At 45.2% G+C, this 23,876-nt stretch overlaps 1 protein-coding gene across 1 annotated transcript in view; it reads right to left on the reverse strand.

Annotated features, from left to right (window-relative positions):
- The window catches only part of USP13 (ubiquitin specific peptidase 13), an 88,302-nt gene that overhangs the window by 41,767 nt on the left and 22,659 nt on the right, over positions 1–23,876 (reverse strand). The window contains exons 2-4 of the mRNA XM_032298586.1: positions 20,389–20,514; positions 11,515–11,575; positions 1,201–1,322 (exon numbers count right to left, since the gene is read on the reverse strand). Of these exons, the coding sequence (XP_032154477.1) occupies positions 1,201–1,322; positions 11,515–11,575; positions 20,389–20,514 (309 nt within the window). The remainder of the gene's footprint in view (positions 1–1,200; positions 1,323–11,514; positions 11,576–20,388; positions 20,515–23,876) is intronic.

A 23,876-nucleotide genomic window follows, 5' to 3' on the forward strand; every position in this document is an offset into this window, starting at 1 on the left:
GGGTCCTCGGGGGCTCTGCGTGCCCACTCCCGGCGGGTCCTTGGGGGCTCCGTGTGCCCACTCCTGGTGGGTCCTTGGGGGCTCTGCTCTGCGTGCCCACCCCCGGCCTGCGAGAACCAGAAGAACCAAACCTGCCTCCCTGTCTCACCGCCAGCAGCTCCAGCTTCACGTTGAGAAAATCAAGGTCCCTCCACAAAACTGGATTAGGAAGAAAAGAGAAGGGAAGAGGAGGCCGAACCTCACAGCTGGAAATATCTAAAACCTAGAAAGAGGTCTTCGTTCCCACAGGGAGTGAAACGGAAAAGAAGGTTGGTGCTCCCAGGGCTCCCGCGGACCTGTGCTTTGTAAATGCTTGGTTCTTTCTGTCACTGCGCTGCTATTGTTTCAGCAGTGGGCATGTTACATGGGAGGCCCACATAATAAACACGATAAAAAGACTCTCATCTCCCGATCAGAAAAGAGTCCCTCTCCAGCAGTCCCTGCAGCTCTGGGGTGTACGGTTTGAAAATCTAAGGAACAGACAGTGATTCAGGAGGCAAGAAGCCAGCCCAACCTGGAGACCAGCCTAATGAGCCACGAGGCCCAAACAGCAGCGAGGTAAGAGAGCAAAAGGCCCAGCGCTACTGAAACGTGAGCCTGCAGGACCCCGTCACAGAACAGAAGAGGTGACCCAGCGCGGTGGCTCACGCCTGTAATCCCCGCACTTTGGGAAGTTGAGGCGGGTGGATCACCTGAGGTCAGGAGTTCGAGACCAGCCTGACCAACATGAAGAAACCCCGTCTCTACTAAAAATACAAAAATTAGCCGGGCATGGTGATGCACACCTGTAATCCCAGCTACTCAGGAGACTGAGGCAGGAGAATCACTTGAACCCATCTGCTCAGGAGATGAAGGTCGCCGTGAGCCGAGATGGCGCCACTGCACTCCAGCCTGGACAACAAGAATGAAATTCCGTCCCAAAAAAAAGAGACGAGGTGTGCGCACGTGCGGGCCAGCGCTACTGAAACGTGAGCCCGCAGGACCCCATCAGAGATGAGGAGAGGTGTGCCCGCGTTCACGCTCATTCTCACGCTTGTCAGTCCAGCCGCTCTCCCCACCCCACCCCTGCACCCGCCCCTGCACACACACACACGCGCGCACGCACACACACCTGACACAGAGCCACGCGCATGTAGCTAGCCGCCGCGCACACTCACTGACCAGGGCTGGTAACTCCTCAATATTTGGTAGTGCTATTTCATAGTGATCTGGGAATATAACAAGTTTGGCTTCATCTTCATATTCATAATCGTCGCTATTTAAATCGTCATCAGTATCTAGATCTGAGGAGGAAACAAAAACAGAGAACAAGAAGTGAGGAAAGCAGCATCCCACACTGCTCTGGGGAAAGCCACGAGTCCAGGGCGAGGCGATCCCAAGGGTGTGACATCCTCAGCCTGCTCCTCTGACATGGCAGGCCATCGTCCCAAACCAGCAACAGCTCCCTGCCCAGCTTTCCTAAGTCGTGAACACTTACTTATCAGTGACTGATGTATGAAGAAGACTCAGCCATTCCATAAAGCTTTACACTTAAAATAGACCAATGTGCAAGATACTCAAAGAATTTCTCAGAAAGAAAATGTCTTAGAAATTCCTAAAAAGGAAAAGATTGGTAATTCCGCTGTCAGGTACCCAGCTCCTGATTTCACAATAGGTTGGAACAGTTGTTTGTTTTTTGGGGTTTTTTTTTTTTTTTGCAATATCATAATATGAAAGTATGGTTTTAGAGTTGATACACTTAGGTTCAAGTCTGGCTCTAAAACATAATGTCACTTTGGGCAAGTCACAAAGTCTCTAAGCCTTAATTTTCCCATTTCTTGCATGGAGATAATGGCATATATCTCACATAGTTTATGCCGGAGATAAACAAGAACAGGAGACCTGGCAATATAATAGGTAGTCAGTACATGTTAGCTATAATTTAAAAACAGAATCTCCCTCTTGCTCTCTCCCTCTCCCTTTCTTAGAGGGTTGAGTTACTGCATAGGAGACCAGAGGGGGAAGCCCTATAATGTGAGTGGTCAGATTGTCCTTGGCTGCGGAGAATGATCGGTAAGAAAGAAGAGCTCCTTGGCCAGGTGCGGTGGCTCACACCTGTAATTCCAACACCTCGGGAGACCGAGGTGGGTGGATCATGAGGTCAAGAGAATGAGAGCATCCTAGCCAATGTAGTGAAACCCTGTTTCTACTAAAAATACAAAAATTAGCTGGGCGTGGTGGCGTGCGCCTGTAGTCCCAGCTACTCGGGAGGCTGAGGCAGGAGAATCGCTTGAACCTGGGAGGCGGAGGTTGCAGTGAGCTGAGATCACACCACCGCACTCCAGCCTGGGCGACAGAGCAAGACTCCATCTCAGAAAGAAAGATGAGCTTCTCTAGCCTGTTATCCATCAAGTTGTCACCTCTTTGCTCGGCTCATCTCTGGTAAAGGTTAAATGAAGGCTCAAGGAAATGTCTTGTCACAATATTTACATAGACATTTCAGCATCACTTTCACAGGGATGCCAGCATCCCAGATCATGTTTGTATATTTATGCTTGGAACTATGGTGACAAAGAGTTAGTGAGTTATATTCCACTCACATGCACACAAACAGGCACACAAACACACAGAAACGTGGGCTCTACAGACAAAGTTATTTCACTTATTGAAGCAGCCACCTGAGAACCAAAGGGTCCACGCTGTTATTACTTAGACCCAGTATATGTTTGTGTACAGCTCTGCTCTTAAATTCCCAAAGGGAGGGCAGCTTGTAATAAGAAGTGAACAAATAAGATACAGCTAAAATGAAGTCTAAGCCTTTTTTTGTTCTTGGAGGCAGGGTTTCACTCTGTTGCCCAGACTTGAGCGCAGTGGTGTGATCATAGCTCTCTATAACATCTAACTCCCAAGCTCCAGCTATCCTCCCACCTCAGCCTCCTGAGAAGCAAGGACGGCCGGGCCTGGCTTATTTTTTATTCTTTGTAAAGACAGGGTCTCACTATGTGACTCAGGCTGGTCTCAAATACCTAGCCTCAAGTGACCCTTCCCACCTCAGCATCTCAAAATGCTGGGATGAAAGGTGTGAACCGCCACATCTGGTCTAAATGTTTTAATAAAAGACTCTAAACAGTAAAAGTCAGAAATACCAAAATAAAGAGCCAAACCAAACAACACTGCTAGGGAGCTACAGAAGAGAAGGTCATTTGACAAAAGGTCATTTTAAAGAAGATTCTGTGAGTTTCGGCAGTAACTAAAGGCATTTCCTTCAAGGATAGAATTCAAAGAAAGATTCTATATGTTATAAAAATGTGAATGCTTCAATATCTATAACTTCTTAAGCTGGAATCTAAATGTTTAATAAAAATAGTATTCAACCCAATTTAATATTATTTAAGTCATAGTTTAGACTTTAGGCTACATAGAAACAGAAACGTTTATGCTATGTTAATGCTAAAAATACAAAATTCATCTTCACTGTAAAGACTTTATATTATGCTCATAGACAAAAATGAGAAGGAAACCTAAACAAATGAAAATAATGAATGAATGAGCTTTATTCTTGAATCTTTCTTTATTAGAATATTGTATATATAACAATGTTAAGTAACCAAAGCATAAATCTTGTGATTTTGTATGCAGATTCAGCTCATATATTATCTGTCTCTTTTCCACAGAAAACATGCTCATTTAAAGCTAATTTAATGAGCATAAATAAAATACAAAAAAAAAAAAAATCCTTGGCCAGGCATGGTGGCTCACACCTGTAACCCCAGCACTTTGGGAGGCCAAGGCAGGTGGATCACGAGGTCAAGAGATCGAGACCAACCTGACCAACATGGTGAAACCCTGTCTCTACTAAAAAATACAAAAATTAGCTGGGCATGGTGGCGCGCGCCTGCAGTCCCAGCTGCTCTGGAGGCTGAGGCAGGAGAATTGCTTGAACCCGGGAGGCGGAGGTTGCAGTGAGCCAAGATCGCGCCACTGCACTCCAACCTGGCACCTGGCGACAGAGCAAGACTCTGTCTCAAAAAAAAAAAAAAAAAAAAGTCCTACTCTGGTATTTGCTAGCTACGTAACTCTAGAAAATTTATTTCTAAGTTCATTTTTCTCGTGAATAAGACACACATATTATCTACCCCACACGACTGTTAAAAGCGGATTAAACAAGATAAAGTGTTAAGGCCAGTGCAGGATCTGGTAGGTTCTAGGGGACTCCACAAACGACTGCCGCCATCCCCACTCCCTTCGCCGCCTCCTCCCTATTCCTGAAACGAGCACAAGCGAAAGCGCCTTCCCTTTTCCCTTCCCTTTGAGTGCAAGACCACGGCACCATGTGGGGACCTTCTATGAAATCTGAGCATCCAGAGGGTATGACCTTCAACTTCTTCTAGACTGTACGCTCAGAGAGCAGGAAATGAGTCTTACCGCCCTGTCCCTAGCCCCTGTTCTGTGCCCGGCACACACCACACTCTCTGTAAGTGTCTGTGAACGGGACTTCAGGAAGCCAACAACATCAACGTGCTAAAAACAACAGGAAAACAGGAAGATCAAAAGAGCTGCGCTGCATTTTAACTGGCAACTCCTGTGTGTTTAAGAAGACGCAAGACTGCTGCCATGCAAAAAAGTAGAACTGTTGTGCCTCTTTACACTTAGCTGACGTTTACTTTTATTTTATTTTATTTATTTTATGTTTTCGAGACGGAGTCTCGCTCTGTCACCCAGGCTGGAGTACAGTGGCTCCATCTCAGCTCACTGCAACCTCCGCCTCCCGGGTTCAAGCGATTCTCCTGCCTCGGCCTCCTGAGTAGCTGGGATTACAGGCGCCCACCACCACGCCCAGTTAATTTTTGTATTTTTAGTAGAGACGGGGTTTCACCGTGTTGGCCAGGCTGGTCTTGAACTCCTAATCTCGTGATCCGCCTGCCTCAGCCTCCCAAAGTGCTGGGATTACAAGCATGCGCCACCGTACCTGGCCATACTTCTATTTTTAATTCAATGGAATGGAAGAGGGGCATGATCTTTCCCAAAAAATTTAATCCAAATTAGGGAAAAGTCCACCAGAGGCAACCCATGTTCTGATTTAGCGGACATACTACGGTTCCTCCTGAACAAATACAACCCCACAGCCCTAATAAAACCAAGATTTCCACATGTCTCTAAATCATGTCTCGTCACCCCAAAAATATTTAGTTGAAAAACCTACAGAGTAACCATGCCCTAGGGGGCCCCATCTTCTCCCCAGCTGCTACATTCTATCTAGCTCTTACGTGGCAATACCCAAGAGAGCTTTCTCCAAGTTAAAAAATAATCATAATACAAAAAACAAAAGGCCGGGCACCGTGACTCATGCCTGTCATACCAGCACATTGGGAGGCCGAGGCAGGTGAATCAAGAGGTCAAGAGATCGAGACCATCCTGGCCAGCATAGTGAAACCCCATCTCTACTAAAAATACAAAAATTAGCAGGGCGTGGTGGCGCATACCTGTAGTCCCAGCTACTTGGAAGGCTGAGGCCAGAGAATCACTTGAACCCGTGCGGCGGAGGTTGCAGTGAGCCAAGATCCTGACGCTACATACACTCCAGCCTGGCGACAGAGTGAGACTCCACCTCAAAAAAAAAAAAAATTCTTCCCCAACTCTGCTTCGACAGTAGTCCGGGGATCTGAGGAGAAGCGGCCGGGAATGCCCATTTCCCCAGGACACCCAAGCTGTGAAGGACAGGGAGGGGACGAATGGTCCCTGCACAAAGCCATGGCCGATTCCCAGGTCAGAGTTCTCCCAGCCTGACCATATTAACTATAACTGTTGGAGGCACGTGTCTGTCCAAGGGCTGCATCATCTAACCAACTCTTTACCTTCAGGAGAAGGTACAGGGGGAAGGCCTCTTCAGCACAGAACTTATTCTCTCTCCCACTTCAGAAAGAAAGAGCAAATGCGGTTTATTTGAACCTTCTGGTTATCAGAGGCGCAGATGAAGCTTCTGAACAGGCCCATTAGCGAAACTTTGCACACATTTCCTATTTTCAGTCCATTTCTCAGCAAGTTTGAACACTGGTCTAAGCTAAAAGCAGTGGAATTTGAGTTCTCTGAGATGAAGTGGCAGATCCTTGGAAGTTCCCCTCTTCAGACACAGAACCGAACTCCTTACTCCTGCTTGTGAAAACTGGGGCAGGCTCCATAAATATGTAAATATTTCACACTGTTTTTTATGATGTATCAAACATATGTTTTTTGTCTGTTTGTTTGAGACAGTCTCGCTCTGTCACCAGGCTGGAGTGCAATGGCACCATCTCGGCTCACTGCAACCTCTGCCTCCCGGGTTCAAGTAATTCTCCTCCCTCCGCCTCCAGCGTAGCTGGGATTACAGGCACGCACCGCCACACCCAGCTAATTTTTGTATTTTTAGTAGATACGGGGTTTCACCATGTTGGCCAGGCTGGTCTTGATCTCCTGACCTCGTGATCTGCCTACCTCGGCCTCCCAAAGTGTTGGGATTACAGGCGTGAGCCACTGCACCCGGCCCCATAAATGGTATTTTTTAATTAAATGCATTAGCAGTTATTTACATATCTACGCAAATTTGTAGCTTTATTGTAAAATATATACATGGAATTAGGCCAGAATCACGTTGTGAACCGTAGGGTGTTCCTTGGAGAATCCAGAGCTCCGTTACCTCCCACTTCTCTGCTGTCTCTTTCATGTCAGCCTATGCCGCAAACTCACCAGCGTTCATATTTTTGCAAGTTACCTTTCTAGCTGAACTCTCCCAGGTCACAGGACCCCTAAGCATCCCAGCATTTTTTTCACAGCAACCCTAAGCCAAAAGAAATGCCTAATGGTTCTGTTTATTTAGTAATTAGATCCAAAAAAATCTTGGTAAGTATGTATGTTCTAACAACCAATTAACCATTTGAAAAAAAAAATACATGTAAGTTGAAAGAAAAAGATTTCCTTTCATTCCACAGCCGACACAGCTCCTCGCTGATGGGATGTGCACCTGCTGGCTGACACACAGCTTCTCTCTTGGTCGGATCAGCTGCTGCCACCCTGATTTCCCATTTCACACTGATTTTCCGGTCTGCTTGACTTTTACCACAGAAGCCACTTAAAAAAAAACAGCTTTACAAAGATAGGAAGTTATCGGAAGGAATACAGGGTAACCTAATGGTAAAAGTACATTGTGTTTAGTTCATGCAAAGGTTGAGCATCACTAGGCTCTCTCAGAGACTTAAAATATGCCTCAGGGCACTGGTGAGCTCACGGTAGCACTCCAGGGGCCTCAGAACACGGCTTGGGAGCCAGAGGATTAATAGGTCCCTAGGGACCACAGGGAAAAAAAATCTAAAAGCTTTATATGTGTACAGACAGTCACTGGGAGGGTACACTATACACACAAAGAGGCACCCACAGAAAATGTGTCTCTGGAGTCAGTAACAAAGAGGCTAGGATATGGGGAAGAGAGGGGAAAAAAACTTAATTTTCACCAAACAGCCCTTTATAACTTCTCAATTTTAAGCTTTACCCACGAGGTACATATTGGAAAAAATTTTAATTCTAAATATTTTTAACGTATAGAATTTAAATGATTTTTCAATTACCAATCATTGTGGTTGCTGGTTTAAAAAAAATGGAAGCAAAAGCTAGAGCTGAGGTCATTTGACTTGAATGAACATCAAAGTGATGTGGAGGAAGAGTGATTTGCCACTGAGGGGCAAGGTGGTACTCAGGACAGGGGGCAGCCATTGGCACCAGCCAGTGGCCTCAGCTTCCCTTATAAAATCAATTGCAGGTTGCAACCAAATAATTCAGTGGCTTCAATGTCACTGTTGAGCCAACGGAAAAGGAATTATTTATTCACAGTCATCAAATGAATGGGAAGAAAACACCTCCATCCAAGACAAAGCATTGGCCACCTACAGCTGTTCCATGAAGCAGAAGAAGAAGCATCACAACTTCATTTCAGTACCAGTGAAACAGCACCTCCTAGTCATAACATAACAGAGAAACTGCAAGACAGCTCTGAGTTATCCTCCTCTCCAGGAGAACCCACCCCAGCATCCCTTTGAGGGGAGTCTGTGGCAGAGGCTACCAGCTGCCTCGTGACACCCGCTGTCCCCTGCTTCCTAATCAGAGACCCCAAACTTTACTCAGCGAAGGCAGCTGGTGGGCTTTCCAGCCTCCTGTGCAGTGAGGTATGGCCACATGACCAAGATCTGGCAGAGAGGCGTAAACTGACTGGGGCTCTGTGAGAAGGCCGACAAAAGCAAGGTGACTCTGCTGGGAGATTAGACGACTTTCTCCTCCCCCTTTCCTCTTTCATGCTTTCCAGAATCAGGATGCAATGGCTGGCATTCCAGTAGCCATTTTGGACCGTGAGGTGACCATGAGTTGGGAAATCACGGGCCAGGATGGAGGGGAAGCCGGAATGTGGGAAGAGGCTAGGTCCCTGGAAAACATGAGGCCACCATGTCACCCCACACACTATTTCCCAGCATCCTCCACATGACAGCAAAATAAGCATCTATCTTGTTTAAAGTTACCATAATCAGTTGGGCACAGTGGCTCACACCTGTAATCCCAGCACTCTGGGAGGCCAAGGCAGGCAGCCCAGGAGTTCGAGACCAGCCTGGCAACATGGCAGAACCCTGTCTCCACCGAAAAACACAAAAATTAGCTGGGCATGGTGGCGCATGCCTGTGGTCCCGGCTACTCAGGAGGCTGAGGTGGGATGATGGCGCTAACCCAGAAGGCGGCTGAGTTTGCAGTGAGCCATGATTGTGCCACCGCATTCCAACCTGAACAACCTATTGAGACGCTGTCTCAAAAATAAATAAATAAAGCTACCAGTGTTTTTAAGTTTTCTGTTACACAAACCAGATGTAATCCTAATACACAGCCCATCACTGAAAGTGATGTACAGGTCACATCAGCTCAGAGGGCTGGGACCAACGTGACAAGACAAAAGTCCCTGTCCAGGAGACGAGCTGAGTGGCTTTAAATCAGAGCTTGCAAAAAAATGAAGAGTTCCTGGCCAGGCCCAGCAGCTCGCACATGTAATCCCAGCACTTCGGGAGACCTCAAGGTCTTTAGGGAAGAAGACACAAAAGCTAAAGGCCAAGGTCAGCTAACTTCTTCATTCAACCAAAGAAAATAATAAAAATTAACAACGGTAAGTCAAAATGTTCAGTTATGTCTGCTTTCAAGAAGATCCTGCTGATGTCACTTAATTCAAACGAAATCACATGATCTATATTAGTAAAAAGAGCTGGATGACTCATAACCAAAGCATCAGAAGGTATTCAGTAGTTTCAGCTTTGGGTTTCAGGCTAGCCTGGTTTGGGTTTGGTTGGTTAAATTGGGTTGTGGACCAAAGGCAGGTTGAGAAGTAAGGAAGACTGGCCAGGGCAGAAAAGCCAACTGCAGAGAAGCCTCACACAGAAAAGCATGAGCTGGGAAGCAGGGGAGACGGTAAGCCTGGATCCCGCACAGAGCGACCGAGAACCAAGCCGGGAAAGAAGCTCAGCTCCACAACAGTCTTCAATGGCTTCACTTTTCAAATAATTAATGTGTCTTTTCATCACAATAACATGCTTGTTATACAAAAAGCTTAAATATAGATAAGCAAAAAGACGAAAATCAGAATCACTTCCATTCTATGACCGGGAAAGACCTACTATCAACAGTTGGAATATTCTTCTCGATTCTTCCAATTCCCAGGTATGTATGTACATGTATGAATGTGTATGTAGAAGCGTGTGCACACACAGATATACATGCGTGCACACATACGCATACGTCTGTTCTCTATACACATGTGTATACATGTATGGCATTGTTTTACAAAAATGCAATCATACTAAGGACACTATTTTGCAAGTCCTCCCAAACAATAATCGGAGGCATTCAGGCACATAAACTTGTTCGGCCAAATATTATCAAACCACTTTTTTGCTTGAGAAAAGCATATCAGAAGCTTAATATAAACTATGGCCATAATTATATGATATAGAAATCAGTAGTCATTTGCATAGACAAATCTGGCTCTTCTGAATAACGGAAATTTTCACATCCACCATTAACCAAACACTAGAGCTGTAATTATTGCAGGCAAGGTCCACTGGTGCTAAAATTAGTGAGTAAAACTTTGAGGGGAAACAAGATATTTGGCACAGTCTCAAAGTATCATTCTTGAAACATTTCTTAATCACACTATAACTTTACAGTGAAGAAACCCAGCAGACGCTACCTTAACGCTGCTCAAGTTCAACGTCACCAGTGTGACAGCTTGCCCACGTCACACACCCGACACCATGCACTGCAAAGGGTAGCCTACGGCTGCAGGATTCTTTCCAAAATGCTTAGCTTCATGAGAAAACATCAGATAACAGCAAACTGAGGTCTATTCTACAAAATACCTGGCCAGCACTCTTCAGAAGTGTCAGATCACTAGAGACAAAGAAAAACTGCAGAACGATGACAGTCTGGAAAGGATTACACAAACACGACAGCTACAGACGACGTGGAACCCTGGACGGGACCCCACAACAAAGAAAGGACAAAAATCAGGAAATCTGAATGAAGACTGCCGTTCGACTAATTTTAAAAAGAAAAAGGAAAAAAACACCTTTTCTTTTCCTGAGAGACAGGGTCCCGCTCTGTCGCCCAGGCTGGAGTGCAGTGGCACAATCATAGCTCACCGCGGCCTTCACTTCCTGGGCTCAAGCAATCCTCCTGCCTCAGCCTCCCAAGTCACTGAGACTACAGACATACTACCACACCCAGCTAATTTTTTCATTTCTGGTTAGGGACAGGGCCTTTTTATGTTACCCAGGCTGATCTCAAATTCCTGGGTTCAAGCAATCCTCCTGCCTCAGCCTCCCAAAGTGCTGGACGTACGGGTGTGAGCCACTGCGAGGGGCAGCTATTTAAAGTCAGCAAATTTGGCCAGGCGCAGTGGTTCACACCTGAAAACCCAGCCAAGGCAGATGGATCACCTGAGCTCAGAAGTTTGAGACCAGCTTGGGCAACATGGTGAAACTCCGTCTTTACAAAAAACACAAACAATTAGCCAGTTGTGGTGCTGTGTGGCTGTGGTCTCGGCGACTCAGGAGGATGAGGTGGGAGAATGGCTTGCACTTGAAAGGTGAAGGCTGCAGTGAGCCAAGATGGCGCCGCTGCCCTCCAGCCTGGGCAGGAAAGCCAGACCTTGTCTCAAAAACTAAAAATATGCAGTAAACAGACCAGAAGCAGAGCTTTCATTACTCTCTAGTCACTGTAAGTATAACTGCTTCAAAGCAGTAAACCCAACTAAGAGGGCTAAAAGCACACTTCACTGGTAGCTAAATGCAAAGTGGAGGCAAGCTTTTAAATCGGTGCCTCTTATCCTTAAATTGCACCGCAATAAACAATCTATTACTCCGAATCAAAGATGCACATGAGTCTGCACACATACACATACAAACATAAAATCTGAGCATGCTACGGATAACTATTTACCTAAAAAAATCTTGGAATTCCTCCTTTTTGGTAAAGCTCCACCAGACGCCCCTCTTACCTTCTGAAAAGGAAACAAAAGATCATTAAAATGCAGCCTATAAAATACACATATTTGTGGGGGAAAAGCACATCTCAGAGGTTCCTAGTTTTTATAGAAGGCCAAGAAGAAATATCCCCTCTAGATGAGCAATTCCAGGGTAAACAGGAACTGACCCAGGTCAATGCAGGTAGGTGAAGGGCAATGCTATCCTTCTGCTGATTTTTATCGAGTGATAAAGAAAGCACTTCTGGAAAGAGAAATGAAAACCGAGGATCAAGGTGAAATCGATGCTTAAACTTCAAATCAGCACCTGCTCCCAGGCGGGCAGGGGTCCAGACCTGATAATGAAAGACTCAGGAAAGATGACAGGGCTCCAGGAGGGGCGGGTCTTATTCTCCTGCTTACCCTGTGGGTCTCCAGTGCTTGGCACTGGGCATGCTGAACAACTGTTGTCAAATGGCTTAATAAATATCGATAGTCATTAACAGTCTGGTCATATGAAATCTCAATCTAACCTCCCTAAACATTTCCGGAGCACCCACAAGTGGCTATGTGCACCTTCCTAAGGAGGGTGTATTTTCTACCTGTGGTAGAAGTCATCAGTAGTAATGAAATAAAATGCCCATCAAGTGGTAATACAAAAGAGGCCATTCATCTGATGCTCACACGAAACATTTTCCTCTCAAATCAATTATGATACCAAACCCTATTCCAAGCAGCCACTGGTGCCGAGACCTCGCGGCCCCTCTTCTGCTTCTCAGTTTTCCTCTCGTGAGTTCTAAGTATCCTTTCTCACATTGTAATATTTGACTTTGAAGGCTGACCATCTTTGTGATTCTCACATTAAGTTTTGATGGCTTCTACTACAGGTTTACAGTTCACATCTTAGGAATCTGCATTATAGAACACTTTAGCCCAAAAACCCATCCCTCCAAATACTGATGTCAAATGCATTCCTCTTAGAATCCCTCCCCTATGATCTCAGAGGCTCTTTCCTCCCCTGTCCACTCACCTGCCTCAGAAGGGAATGAAATAAAACCTATTGCAAAGGCAACTTTAACAATCCTTGAGGTCCCTGAAATCCCGCTACAGAACTTTATTGTCTCGCTGCCCCTCCCTCCTGCAGGATGGCAGAGGGATTACGAAGAGGGGTTGCATGAAGGCTTGCTAGAACACGAGCCTGTCCCCGACTGTAAGATTCACGTCTTAGACTTGCAGAAAAGGAGAACTTCCTTCTAAAGACCACCACCTCTGCATCAGTCAGCAACCAGCATCAACAAGGTATGAGAAAACAAAACTCCTCCATCAGCAAATACGGCTGTGCCCATGCGTCAGGTTCTATGCTAGAGCTCAGGCTGCCAACTGAATGAAGACAGGATCCATCTTTTAAGGAGCTAGCCCACACAGTAGGGGAGCATATACATAAACAAATGGCACCAACGATTCTGGCAAGTGCTAAGAAAGACTGGAAGAAGGCACAATCACATCATAAGGAGCAAACAATCAGTTCATCTGGGGATAAGGGCGTGGGCAGGGTTGCTCAGGTAAGAACAGCAGCTACTGAGTAAATATTTGTTGGATGGATGGATGGATGGGTGGGTGGGTGGATAGATGGGAGGGTGGATGAGTGGGTGGATGGATGGATGGGTGGATGGGTGAGTGGATAGATGGGAGGGTGGGTGGGTGGGGGGTGGGTGGACAGACAGATGGATGGATGAAAGGTGGGTGGACTGATGGATGGATGGATGGATGGGTGGGTGGATAGGTGGGTGGGTGGATGGATGGGTGGATGGGTAGGTAGGTGCGTAGGTGGGTGGGTGGGTAGACGGATGGATGGGTGGATGGGTGGGTGGACGGATGGGAGGGTGGATGGGTGGGTAGGTGGGTAGGTGGGTTGGTGGGTGGATGGATGGATGGGTGGATGGGTGAGTGGATAGATGGGAGGGTGGGTGGGTGGGTGGTGGGTGGACAGACAGATGGATGGATGAAAGGTGGGTGGACTGACGGATGGACGGATGGATGGATGGGTGGATGGGTGGGTGGATGGATGGATGGGTGGATGGGTGGATGGATGGATGGGAGGATGGATGGGTGGGTGGATGGATGGATGGGTGGATGGGTGAGTGGATAGATGGGAGGGTGGGTGGGTGGGAGGTGGGTGGACAGACAGACAGATGGATGGATGAAAGGTGGATGGACTGACGGATGGATGGATGGATGAAAGGTGGGTGGACTGACGGATGGATGGATGGGTGGATGGGTGGGTAGGTGGATGGATGGATAGGTGGATAGGTGAGTGGATAGATGGGAGGGTGGGTGGACAGACAGACGGATGGATGAAAGGTGGGTGTACTGACGGATGGATGGATGGGTGGGTGGATAGGTGGGTGGGGGGATGGATGGGTATCCTGACTACAGGAAGTACAACAGGTAAAAGGGGAGTGGGGATAGAAGACATCCTAGACAGAGAAAACAGTGTATACAAAAGCACAAAATCACAGTGTGCTCCAGAAAGGAGAAGCGGTTTGCTATTTCCGAAGCACAAACTTGGTGGATTAAGAGTGAGGGTTAGAAAGGCTGCAGGCTCCAAATCATGAGCACCTTACAATCACATGCACAAGAGTTTGGACTTCATCCTGTAGAACAGGAAGAAGCATCAGAGATGTAAGTGTCAGTGTGACATAGATGCATACATTTGGAAAGACGGCTCTGGGAGCAGTGTGCAGACCAGGTGGGAGTGAAGGCAGCAAATCTGAAGGAAGAAAGGTCAGTCAGGAAGCGACAGCACGAGTCCTTTCAAGGATAATGAGCACACAGACCTCAGACAGGAACAGCGGGAATGGAGAAGACAGGGTGGACCTCAGAGCTGTTCGGGAAGCCCAAATAACAAGCTCCCTGGTAAGACACAGAGGGAAGCAGAACCAAAGAACATCCAGCTCTCTAGAACTCAGAGGAAGGAAATCTGTGAGCAAGAGAACACTGTGTTCAGTCTGGGCACACTGACCTTTAAGTACGTATGAAATGCTGGAGCAGAAAAATCCAGACCAGAATAAGATGATCAGGTCCTCAACTCCAAGGAGATATTAATTTAAATGTCATTCGCTTAGAAAAAAGTGGTTAAACAAACATGTGGATAACCCTGATGAAGAAACGCATCTTTCTGAGGAAGAAGACAGGATCGGCAAACAGCATCCTAGGAAATGCGATAACTAAGAGGTAAACAAAGGAAGAGATGCTGGTGGAAGAAACTGGGAAAGGACAGGAGGAAAGCCAAGAGAGAATGGTGTCAAGGCAGGAGAGGCACAGGTCCGAAGGAAACAAGCTCAGAGATGCGAACACTCAAAAAGTCAAGTAACGTTGCAGCCAAAACATAGCCGCCAAGCACGACAGCTAAGATATCACTGACCACGTGGGCAGTGTTGGTGGGTTACCAAGTTCAGACTGCAGTGTGGAGTCTCAGTGGCAGATTAGTACAGATAAGATCAGAAAAGCTTTTAAAGAAGCTTCAAATGAAAGAGTCCAGTGACTGAAGAAGGACACAAATTAGAAAGATGGTTTTGTGGTTTGTTTGGTTTTTTTTTAAGAGACAGACTCTCAGCCAGACAGGGTGGCTCATGCCTGTAATCCCAGCACTTTGGGAGGCCAGCGCGGGCAGATCATGAGGTCAGGAGTTCGAGATAAGCCTGACCAACATGATGAAACCCCATCTCTACTAAAAATGCAAAAATCAGCCAACGGTGGTGGCACGCGCCTGTAACACCAGCTACTCGGGAGGCTGAGGCAGGAGAACTGCCTGAACCTGGGAGGCAGAGAGGCTGCAGTGAACCAAGATCGTGCCACTGCACTCCATGCCTGGGCAACAGAGTGAGATTCCATCTCAAAACAAAGAAAAAAGAAAAGGAGACAGAGTCTTGCTCTGTGGCCCAGGTGTAGAGTGGCCTGATAACAGCTCACTCTGTAACCTGAAATTCCTGGGCTCAAGTGACCCTCCTGCCTCAGCCTCCCGAGTAGCTGGGACTAAGGCATGGCCACCATTCCAGGCTAATTATTTTATTTTTTGTCAAGACAGGGGTCTCACTATGTTGCCCAGGGTGGTCTCCTGTCCTCAAGCCAGCCTCCCACCTTGGCCTCCCAAAGCACTGGGATTACAGGTGTGAGCCACTGAGCCCAGCCAGGTGTGTTCTTTTTAAGGTGAGAGAAAATTAGCCAGAAGAGGGAGAAGCTGGAGACAGAGGAAGTGGAGTTAATGAAGGAGCAAGTTTCCCGAGGTGGGGAAACAGGACTCTGAGGACAGACAGAACTTCGCTTTCGGCTGAGATGGAATCAAAAGTGGAACCAGATGCAGGTGCTCCCAGGACAGTGGAATAAGTTAGGGAGCTCCTGTCCAGGGATTCCCTTTTCTCCCGCAAAGCACAAATCAAGGTACTTTTCTGAGAACGATGAGGGATGCACAGAAAAGGCTTAAGGAAAGCATCCGAAGGTGAGAATGGCCGCTCCTGGGAGTGGGGCAGGATGCAGACGAGAAGGCTTGCCGGGCAGAGAGGGCATGATGGAAGAGGAAGGCCGGACGTGGGCATGGTCTCCAGCCCACCACGGCGTGGGGTTTCCAGCAGTCCGCGCATGGAAGTGGACGGTGATGTGACGGAGCTCTGGAGGACGGCTAGGGAGCGAGGCAAGGGGGTCAGAGTCAGCTCAGGTGGGGCGGGCACAGACGCTGGAAGAACAGCCGTGAGAGGCAGGCTAAACAAGTCATGGGCTAAACCCACAACAAATGATCAAAACAGGAATAAATGAGTGGAGGTTGCAGTCAGAGGGTGCAACACTGAACTTGAAATTCCAGAGCCAGGGCTGACTGTTCACATTTACCAGCATTCCACAGTTCCGCTGCTGACTTTGTGACCCTGCGCAAGTTATTCAGTCTCTGGGCCTCCGTTTCTTTTTTTTTTTTTTTTTTTTTGAGCTTCCTAAATTTCATCACTTTCTATTTAGTCATACAAAACAGACTTCACAAGAATTATGACGTACAACCTAACAGAATCAGTGAATGCAAATCATTCAGTAGCAAGTCAACATTAAATTACTGTGAAGCTAATCATTGCATTTGTGCCTTATCTGACTTTGTGGCCTTTCTTCCTTCTCTTCCTCCTGCCCGCCCCATCGTCCAATTTTGAGATCTCTTCTTTGTTAGGAACTTAAACAGAGACTATATTACGAAGGCTAAGGTGAGAAATTAGAGAAACTGCAAATCAGCATTGATCACTGAGGAGATCCAAAATAGTGTACAAACTATCAGAACTAACGTAAACGTTGAACAGCATTGCTAAATATAAAATCAACATCTCTTAATTAACAATATCTCCAAATACCATCAACAACCAGTTAATGTGTAAAAAATAAAGGATGATAGCAGTCATTGTAAAAATATATCTATTTTTTCACTATTCATATAGTAGTACAACCTTTCCCAGTGATTTACAGTATCACCCTTTACACACACACACATTTTATATGTGAGTTCCTTTATAGAAAATTACAAAAATTACTGAATGACAAAAAGGAAATGTGAATAAAGAGGTGTCTATGTTAAATACTTAATAAATATTTATAAAGCACATACTATATGATAAGCACTGCTAAGTGCTAAGGACACAGCAGTGACTAAAACCAAAGTCCGTGCCCTCATCGAGTTTACACAAGGATGTGGATTATAGGTCAATCTATAAATTCAATGTGATGGTCATCACAGTCTCAATAGGATTTTTTAAACTAGATGAACTAATTCCATAATCCATATAGAAAAATAAATGTCTAAAAATACCCAGGAAAATTGTGGAAAAATAAATATGGATTCAACCATAGAATCAGAAAAAGAAAGAAAAATAAATAAGCATGGAAAAATTGCTTGCACTAGCAGATAGCAAGGCTTGCCGTACCAATGCAGAGACACACAAATTAGATCAATAGAACACTGAGAGACCCACAAGGGACCCAAATGTGAGCAAGTTAAAATATAAAAAGGGTAGCCAGGTGCAGTGGCTCCCACCTGTAACCCTGGCACTCTGGGAAGCTGGTGGATTGCTTAGGCCCATGAGCTCAAGGCTAGGCAACATGGTTACCTGGAAAAATGGCAAAACCCCTCTCTACAAAAAACGCAGAAATCAGCCAGATGTGGTGACACACGTCTGTGGCCCCAGCTACTTGGGAGCTGAGGTGGGAGGATCGCTTGAGCCCAGGAGGCTGCGGCTGCAATGAGCCATGGCGGTGCCACTGCACTGCGGCCTGGGAGACAGCGGGAGGCCATGTCTCAAAAAACAAGCAAAATGTGCGTGTGTGCGTGTGTGCGTGTGTGTGCACGCGTGTTGTGTGCACGTGCGTAGGGGGGTGAGCACGTGCGCGTGGGGTGTGTGTGCGTGCGTGTGTGGGGGTGTGTGTGCGTGCGTGCGTGGGGGTGTGTGCGCGTACATGCGTAGGGATGTGTGCGCGTGCATGGGGGTGTGTGTGCACGCATGCATGGGGGCATGTGTGTGCGTGTGTCTGCGCACGTGTTGTGTGCACGTGCGTGGGGATGTGTGCGCGCACGCGGGTGTGTGTGCGCGTGCGTGGGGGGTGTGTGTGTGCGCGTGCATGGGGGGTGTGTGCGCGCATGTTGTGTGTGCATGCGTGGGTGTGTGTGTGTGTGCGCGCGTGCGTGGGGGGGGTGTGTGCGCGTGCGTGGGGGTGTGTGTGTGCGCGCATGCGTGGGGGGTGTGCACGTGCATGGGGGTGTGTGTGCGCGCGTTGTGTGCGCGTGCGCACGTGCCTGGGGGTGTGTGTGCGCATGTGTGTGTGTGCACGTGCGTGGGGGTGTGTGCGCGCGGGGGTGTGTGCGCGTGCGTGTGCGCGTGCGTGGGGTGTGTGTGTGTGCACGTGCGTGGGTGGTGTGTGCGCGCGCGTGCCTGGTTGTGTGTGTGTGTGCGCGCGTACGTGCATAAAGGGTGATACTATAAATCACCGGGAAGGTTACACCACTCTATGAATAATGAAACTACTGGTTATCAATATGAAAAAAATAGATCCCCGTTCTTCACACAAATAAAAAAATAACCTATAGATGGATTAAAGACCTAAAATGTAAAAGATAGTCACATTCACACATCTTAAAAGAAATAAAATTTTTTTTTAACTACTATAAGAAACGTGGTATGGTCTGGCTGTGTCCCCACTCAAATCTCATCTTGAACTGTAACTCCCACAGTCCCCTGTGTCAACGGAGGATCCCGTGGGAGGTGATTAAAATATGGGGCAGGTCGTTTCCGCGCTGTTCTCGTGACAGTGAATGAGTCTCATGAGATCTAACGGTTTTAAAACAGGAATTTCCCTGACCAAGCTCTCTCTTTGCCTGCCCATCCACCTAAGATGTGACTTTCTCCTTTCTGCCTTCCACCATGATTGTGACAACTCCCCCCCAGTCACATGGAAATGTAAGTCTGTTAAGCCTCTTTCTTTTGTAAATTGCCCAGCCTGGAGTATGTCTTTATCAGCAACATGAAAACGGACTGGTACAAAATGTCTTTAAGACCTTGAAGTAGGAAACAATTTCTTAGGCAAGATATAAAAGCACAACTCATAAGACAAAAAGTTTAAAAAATCTAACTACTTCAAAACTTACAACTTCTATTCTACAAAATAATTCGTAAACAGAGTAAAACAACAAGCCACAGACTCAAAGGAAATTTAGTATGTAACAAAGGTTTGGTATCCCGAATGTAAAAATAACTCATCGCACTTATAAGAAAAAGATAAATCCATAAAGAAATAGGCCAAAAATATAAATAGGCAAATCCAAAAAGAAAAAAAACAGAACAGAAAGTACAAAGAAACGTGCCAAATATTTAGATGCCACTTCCTACTCATTAGACTGGCAAAAACAGAACTCTGACCAAGGGTTGGTGAGGGTGTGGGAAAGCGAGAAATCATCATTTCTGCAGATCAGAGTGTAAACAGGTGCGATCACTTCGGGGACAGGCTTGGCACTATCCAGTAAAACGTAACATGAGCATAACGCGAGCCTGCACTACCACTTCCAGACCTACTTCCTGAAGAAATCTGGCACATGCGCCCCTAGGAGAAGAATATAAAAGTGTTAACTGATGCATTCTTTGCAGTAGCAACAAATAGAAACATCAAGAGGAAAAGAGAATAAATTACAAGGCACAAAATGAAAAACCAAACAGCTATTAAAATGAATTAAATACATTCAGATGTATCTCAACATGGACAGATTCCAAAAGAAATGAATCTTCTGGATGCTGACGGGAAAAACTCTTCAAGAATTTAAGAGTACGATGCATTTATCTACGTCTCTAAAATATATAAAGTCATGCTATAGATTGTTCTTGAATAGACGTTTGTTAATAAAATATAATGGAATACATGATACAGAAAAAGTTCACAGCAGTGGTTACTTCTGGTGAGGGAAAGGGACAAAAGGAACTTGAATTTTTAAGGAAACTCTATTTCTTGTGCTAAAAAGCAAAACGAAACAAATCTGAAGCAAGAACATTCAGATGTTTTTATTTCTGATTTTTTGATCCATCAGTGTCTCCGTATTTTTCTGTATTTTTATACCTAGTTTTTTTTTTTCTTTTCCAATCAGTCAACCCATGTCTTCTTAAATACACCAATCAGAAGTTTAGAGGAAGGAAAATAAAGTTGGTTAAGATAAGGTCTGGGAGAATCTCTGGATCTGGAAACTGTGCTGCTTCTGTTTCTCATCATCAAGCAGAATGAGAAGTGATGTGGGCAGGGTAAATACCAGGCGGGAAAGCCAGTGCGACGGCGCCGGAGGCTCTCACCTCTCGCACGTGTCTTTTCAGGTGCATGTACACACTCTGTCCGGTTTTTCGAAAATGTCTTTCAACGTGTTCCCTTCCAAAGGCCAAAAATGTATTCATGCACACATAGAGTCCACCTTCAGAATTCTGGAAGAAAGAGAAAAAGTACATTAGCCAAGGACACCTAGCCAGGTAGTCAGACAGAGAAAGAGGGAGAGGGAAGGAAGGTCAGCATGGCAGGCAGGTGTGGCGAAGGGCCAGAGGGTGCAGTCACCATTAGTGAGCCTGCAGCAGCTCCACCGACACCCACAGCGGTGGCTTCGCCCCAGCCCCGGCTCCCAATGCTCCTGCACAGCCGAGCCATCGTTTCCCAAATGCCACCTATGTCCACAGTGAGGTGAGAGCCTCAGAGGCTCTAGAAATGAGCACACTTGTCTGACAACAGGGCAAAGGAAGAGAAAGACAGAGGAAAGTTGGCAGAAGTTTCACTGTAATAAACATCATAGTCCTTCCTCATTCATTGATGCGAGTCTCCAGTAACACAAAGTTTTTAGGTCCTTTTAGCAGGAAAGGGTTCTGCAAAGGTATTATTCCCTTCCTTTGGTGACACATGATATCGATAGCATTCGTGAATACATTATAATAATGTAATACATAAATACAGGTCAAACATCTCTAATCCAGAAGTCTGAAATGCTTCAGTCAGCATTTTTGTTAAAACCATCATGCCGATGTTCAAAAAGTTTCAGATTTTGGAGCATTTCAGATTTCAGATTTTCAGGTTAGGGATGCTGAACTAGTAACTATAATGCAAATATTCCAAGATCAAAAAAAATTAAAAATCTGAAACACTTCTAGTACCAAGCATTTCAGATGAGGGATACTCAATCTGTAATAACAGTAAGTACCTAATAAAGGCTCAAATCTTATAATGCATGTTATTGCATGTCTGATATGCTTCATGTGTACTCTTTCCTTCCCTCCCTCCCTCCCTTTCTTCCTTTCCTCCTTCCTTCTTTCTTTCTTTCTGTTTTTCTTCGGCATCTCACTCTGGTATCTGGAGGATAATGACAGGCTGGATCCCAGCTCACTGCAGCCTCAGTCTCCTGGGCTCAAGACTATCCCACCTCAGCTTCCCAAGTAGCTGGGACTATAGGCACATGCCACCATACCCAGATAATTTTTGTATCTCTTGTACAGATAGGGTTTTGCCATGTTGCTTAGGCTGGTCTCAAACTCCTGGGCTCAAGAATCCACCTACTTCAGCCTGCTAAAGTGTGGGAGACAGGTGTGGGCCACCATGTGCAGCCTAGGGAAATGTATACAATTTCTAATGCTAACCACTGCAAGCTGCTTAGTATTCTACTTTACAGTATCAAAAAATAAAAATAAAAAAAACTAAGGATAAGTCACTTGTCCAAGAGCACACAGCACGGACGTGCTAGAGTTAGCCTGAAGCTTTGAAGCTCCTTCTCCTTCTACTCCTCCACGCCACATTTCAACGGACATAATATTATTTAGTTAAAGACATACTGCTACAATGAACAGTCAAGGATACGTTTGAATTTTAGATACTTGATTTTCTATCTCAATTTCATTCCTCATTTTCTCTCACTTTGCTTAACGTGCTTTCCTGAAAACTTAGGCCACAAAACTAGCCATCCTTTCCGCCAAGAATGTGGGTTTTCACAAGCCATGGTTACTCTCACCCTCCAAATAACAAAAATAATAATAAATAATAAAATAATGTAAAACTAACTTTTGAACACCTGTCAAAATTGCCAACAAATACCTTACAAAATTCCTGACAGTGCATCCCAGTACAGCACAAAGCACAATCTCAAAATAGACATTGACGTTTATCAAAATATATTTGAAAATTGTTGAAAATTCCAATAATTTTGCTTAAAATTTGTTTAAATTCTAATAAAATTACTTAAAATTCTAATAACTGTTTGAAACTCCAATACAGATTGTTAATTTAAGCGATTTTCTAATAATAAAATTCTCCAACATTGTATCTAGAACTTCTAAGTGAGGCTACAGAGTCCTCTCACTGTGCAAACACTCAGCAGCATTAACTCAAGTCTACCTCAGCATTAACTCAAGCCTCTTACAGTAGCACATACATTGCAGTAAGCAAACTAACTAGCTAAATAAGTGGTACAAAGATCACAAACAAAGAAGGAGAATAAAATGGTCTCTATTTGCTCATGACAATACAGTCCATATGGAAAAATTCTAAGGAATCTACAAAGCTACAAACTAGTGAAAATAACAACTAGTAAGAGCAGTGAGTGAATTTAGCAAGATCACAGGATACAAGTTACTAGACCAAAGTCAACTGCAATTTTATGTATCAGCAACAAACACTTGCAAATGACATTTTTAAAGCTCAACTTCAAAATAGCATCCAAATCCCAGCACTGTGGGAGGCTGAGGCAGGCAGATTGTTTGAGCCCAGAAGTTGAAGACCAGTCTGGGCAACATGGAGAAACCCTGTCTCTACAAAAAAAAAAAGAAAAAGAAAAAAATGGCAAAAATTAGCCAGACTGTAGTCCCAGCTACTCGGGAGGCTGAGGTAGGAGAATCGCGTTAGCCCAGGGAGGTCAAGGCTGCCATGAGCCATGATTGTGCCACTGTACTTCAGCCTGGGTGACAGAAAGAGACCCTGTCTCAAAAAAACAATAGCATCCCAAAAAGCTTATAATTATAATATAGCATGTGCTTCTGGATAACTTTTCTACCTTTACATGAAACCATTTAAATAAAGTTAGAAAAGTTCTTCGACTAGAGACAACATGTTACATTCATTTAATCAACAGATTAGGTAAGCATTTTCAAAAGTTTTCCAAATAAACGTGTTCTTTGGATAGATAGACCTCTTAAGAAAAACAGATTGCATCACTACAATAGTCAATTGTTCATTAAATCCATTAAATTAGGCATCGTATATTGTAATTTTTTTTTAAAGTTCCATTCTCTTCCAATAAAATGTAATTCAGTCAATGGATTCAAACCAGAAGATTTACTGGGGAAAATATGGGATTTGTAATACAGGTCTTGCACTGCCACCAGCTGGCCGCTGGCCTAAGGCAGGCAGCCATATGGGGCTCTGAGCTCCAATGCTCTCCTCTATAAACATGGCTGTAGCAATCATGTCCCACCACACAGGGTTGCATGAAATTTACAGGGAATGAAATATATCAAAGTGCTTGCTGTGCTATATGGCAACACACAAATGTTGCTTATTCTGTATTATGGGATAATTATCATTATCTCATGATCTGAATCATTTTATAAGTGTGGAAAACAAGCAGAAGGAAGAATAAACGAGTCTGACAGCCACACAGGCTGGGGGTAACAAATATTAACCTGTCAGAAAAAAATGCTAGGCTTCTCACTGTAAGATTAAAAAAAAAAAAAAGAAAAAGAAAAAGAAAAAGAAAAGAAAAAAAAACACTAGGCTTCTCACTATAAGATTAAAAAAAAAAAAAAACAACTCACTA

This window comes from Sapajus apella, unplaced genomic scaffold (assembly GCF_009761245.1).
Source record: "Sapajus apella isolate SASKATOON/1434 unplaced genomic scaffold, GSC_monkey_1.0 scaffold38, whole genome shotgun sequence".
Lineage (NCBI taxonomy): Eukaryota > Metazoa > Chordata > Mammalia > Primates > Cebidae > Sapajus > Sapajus apella.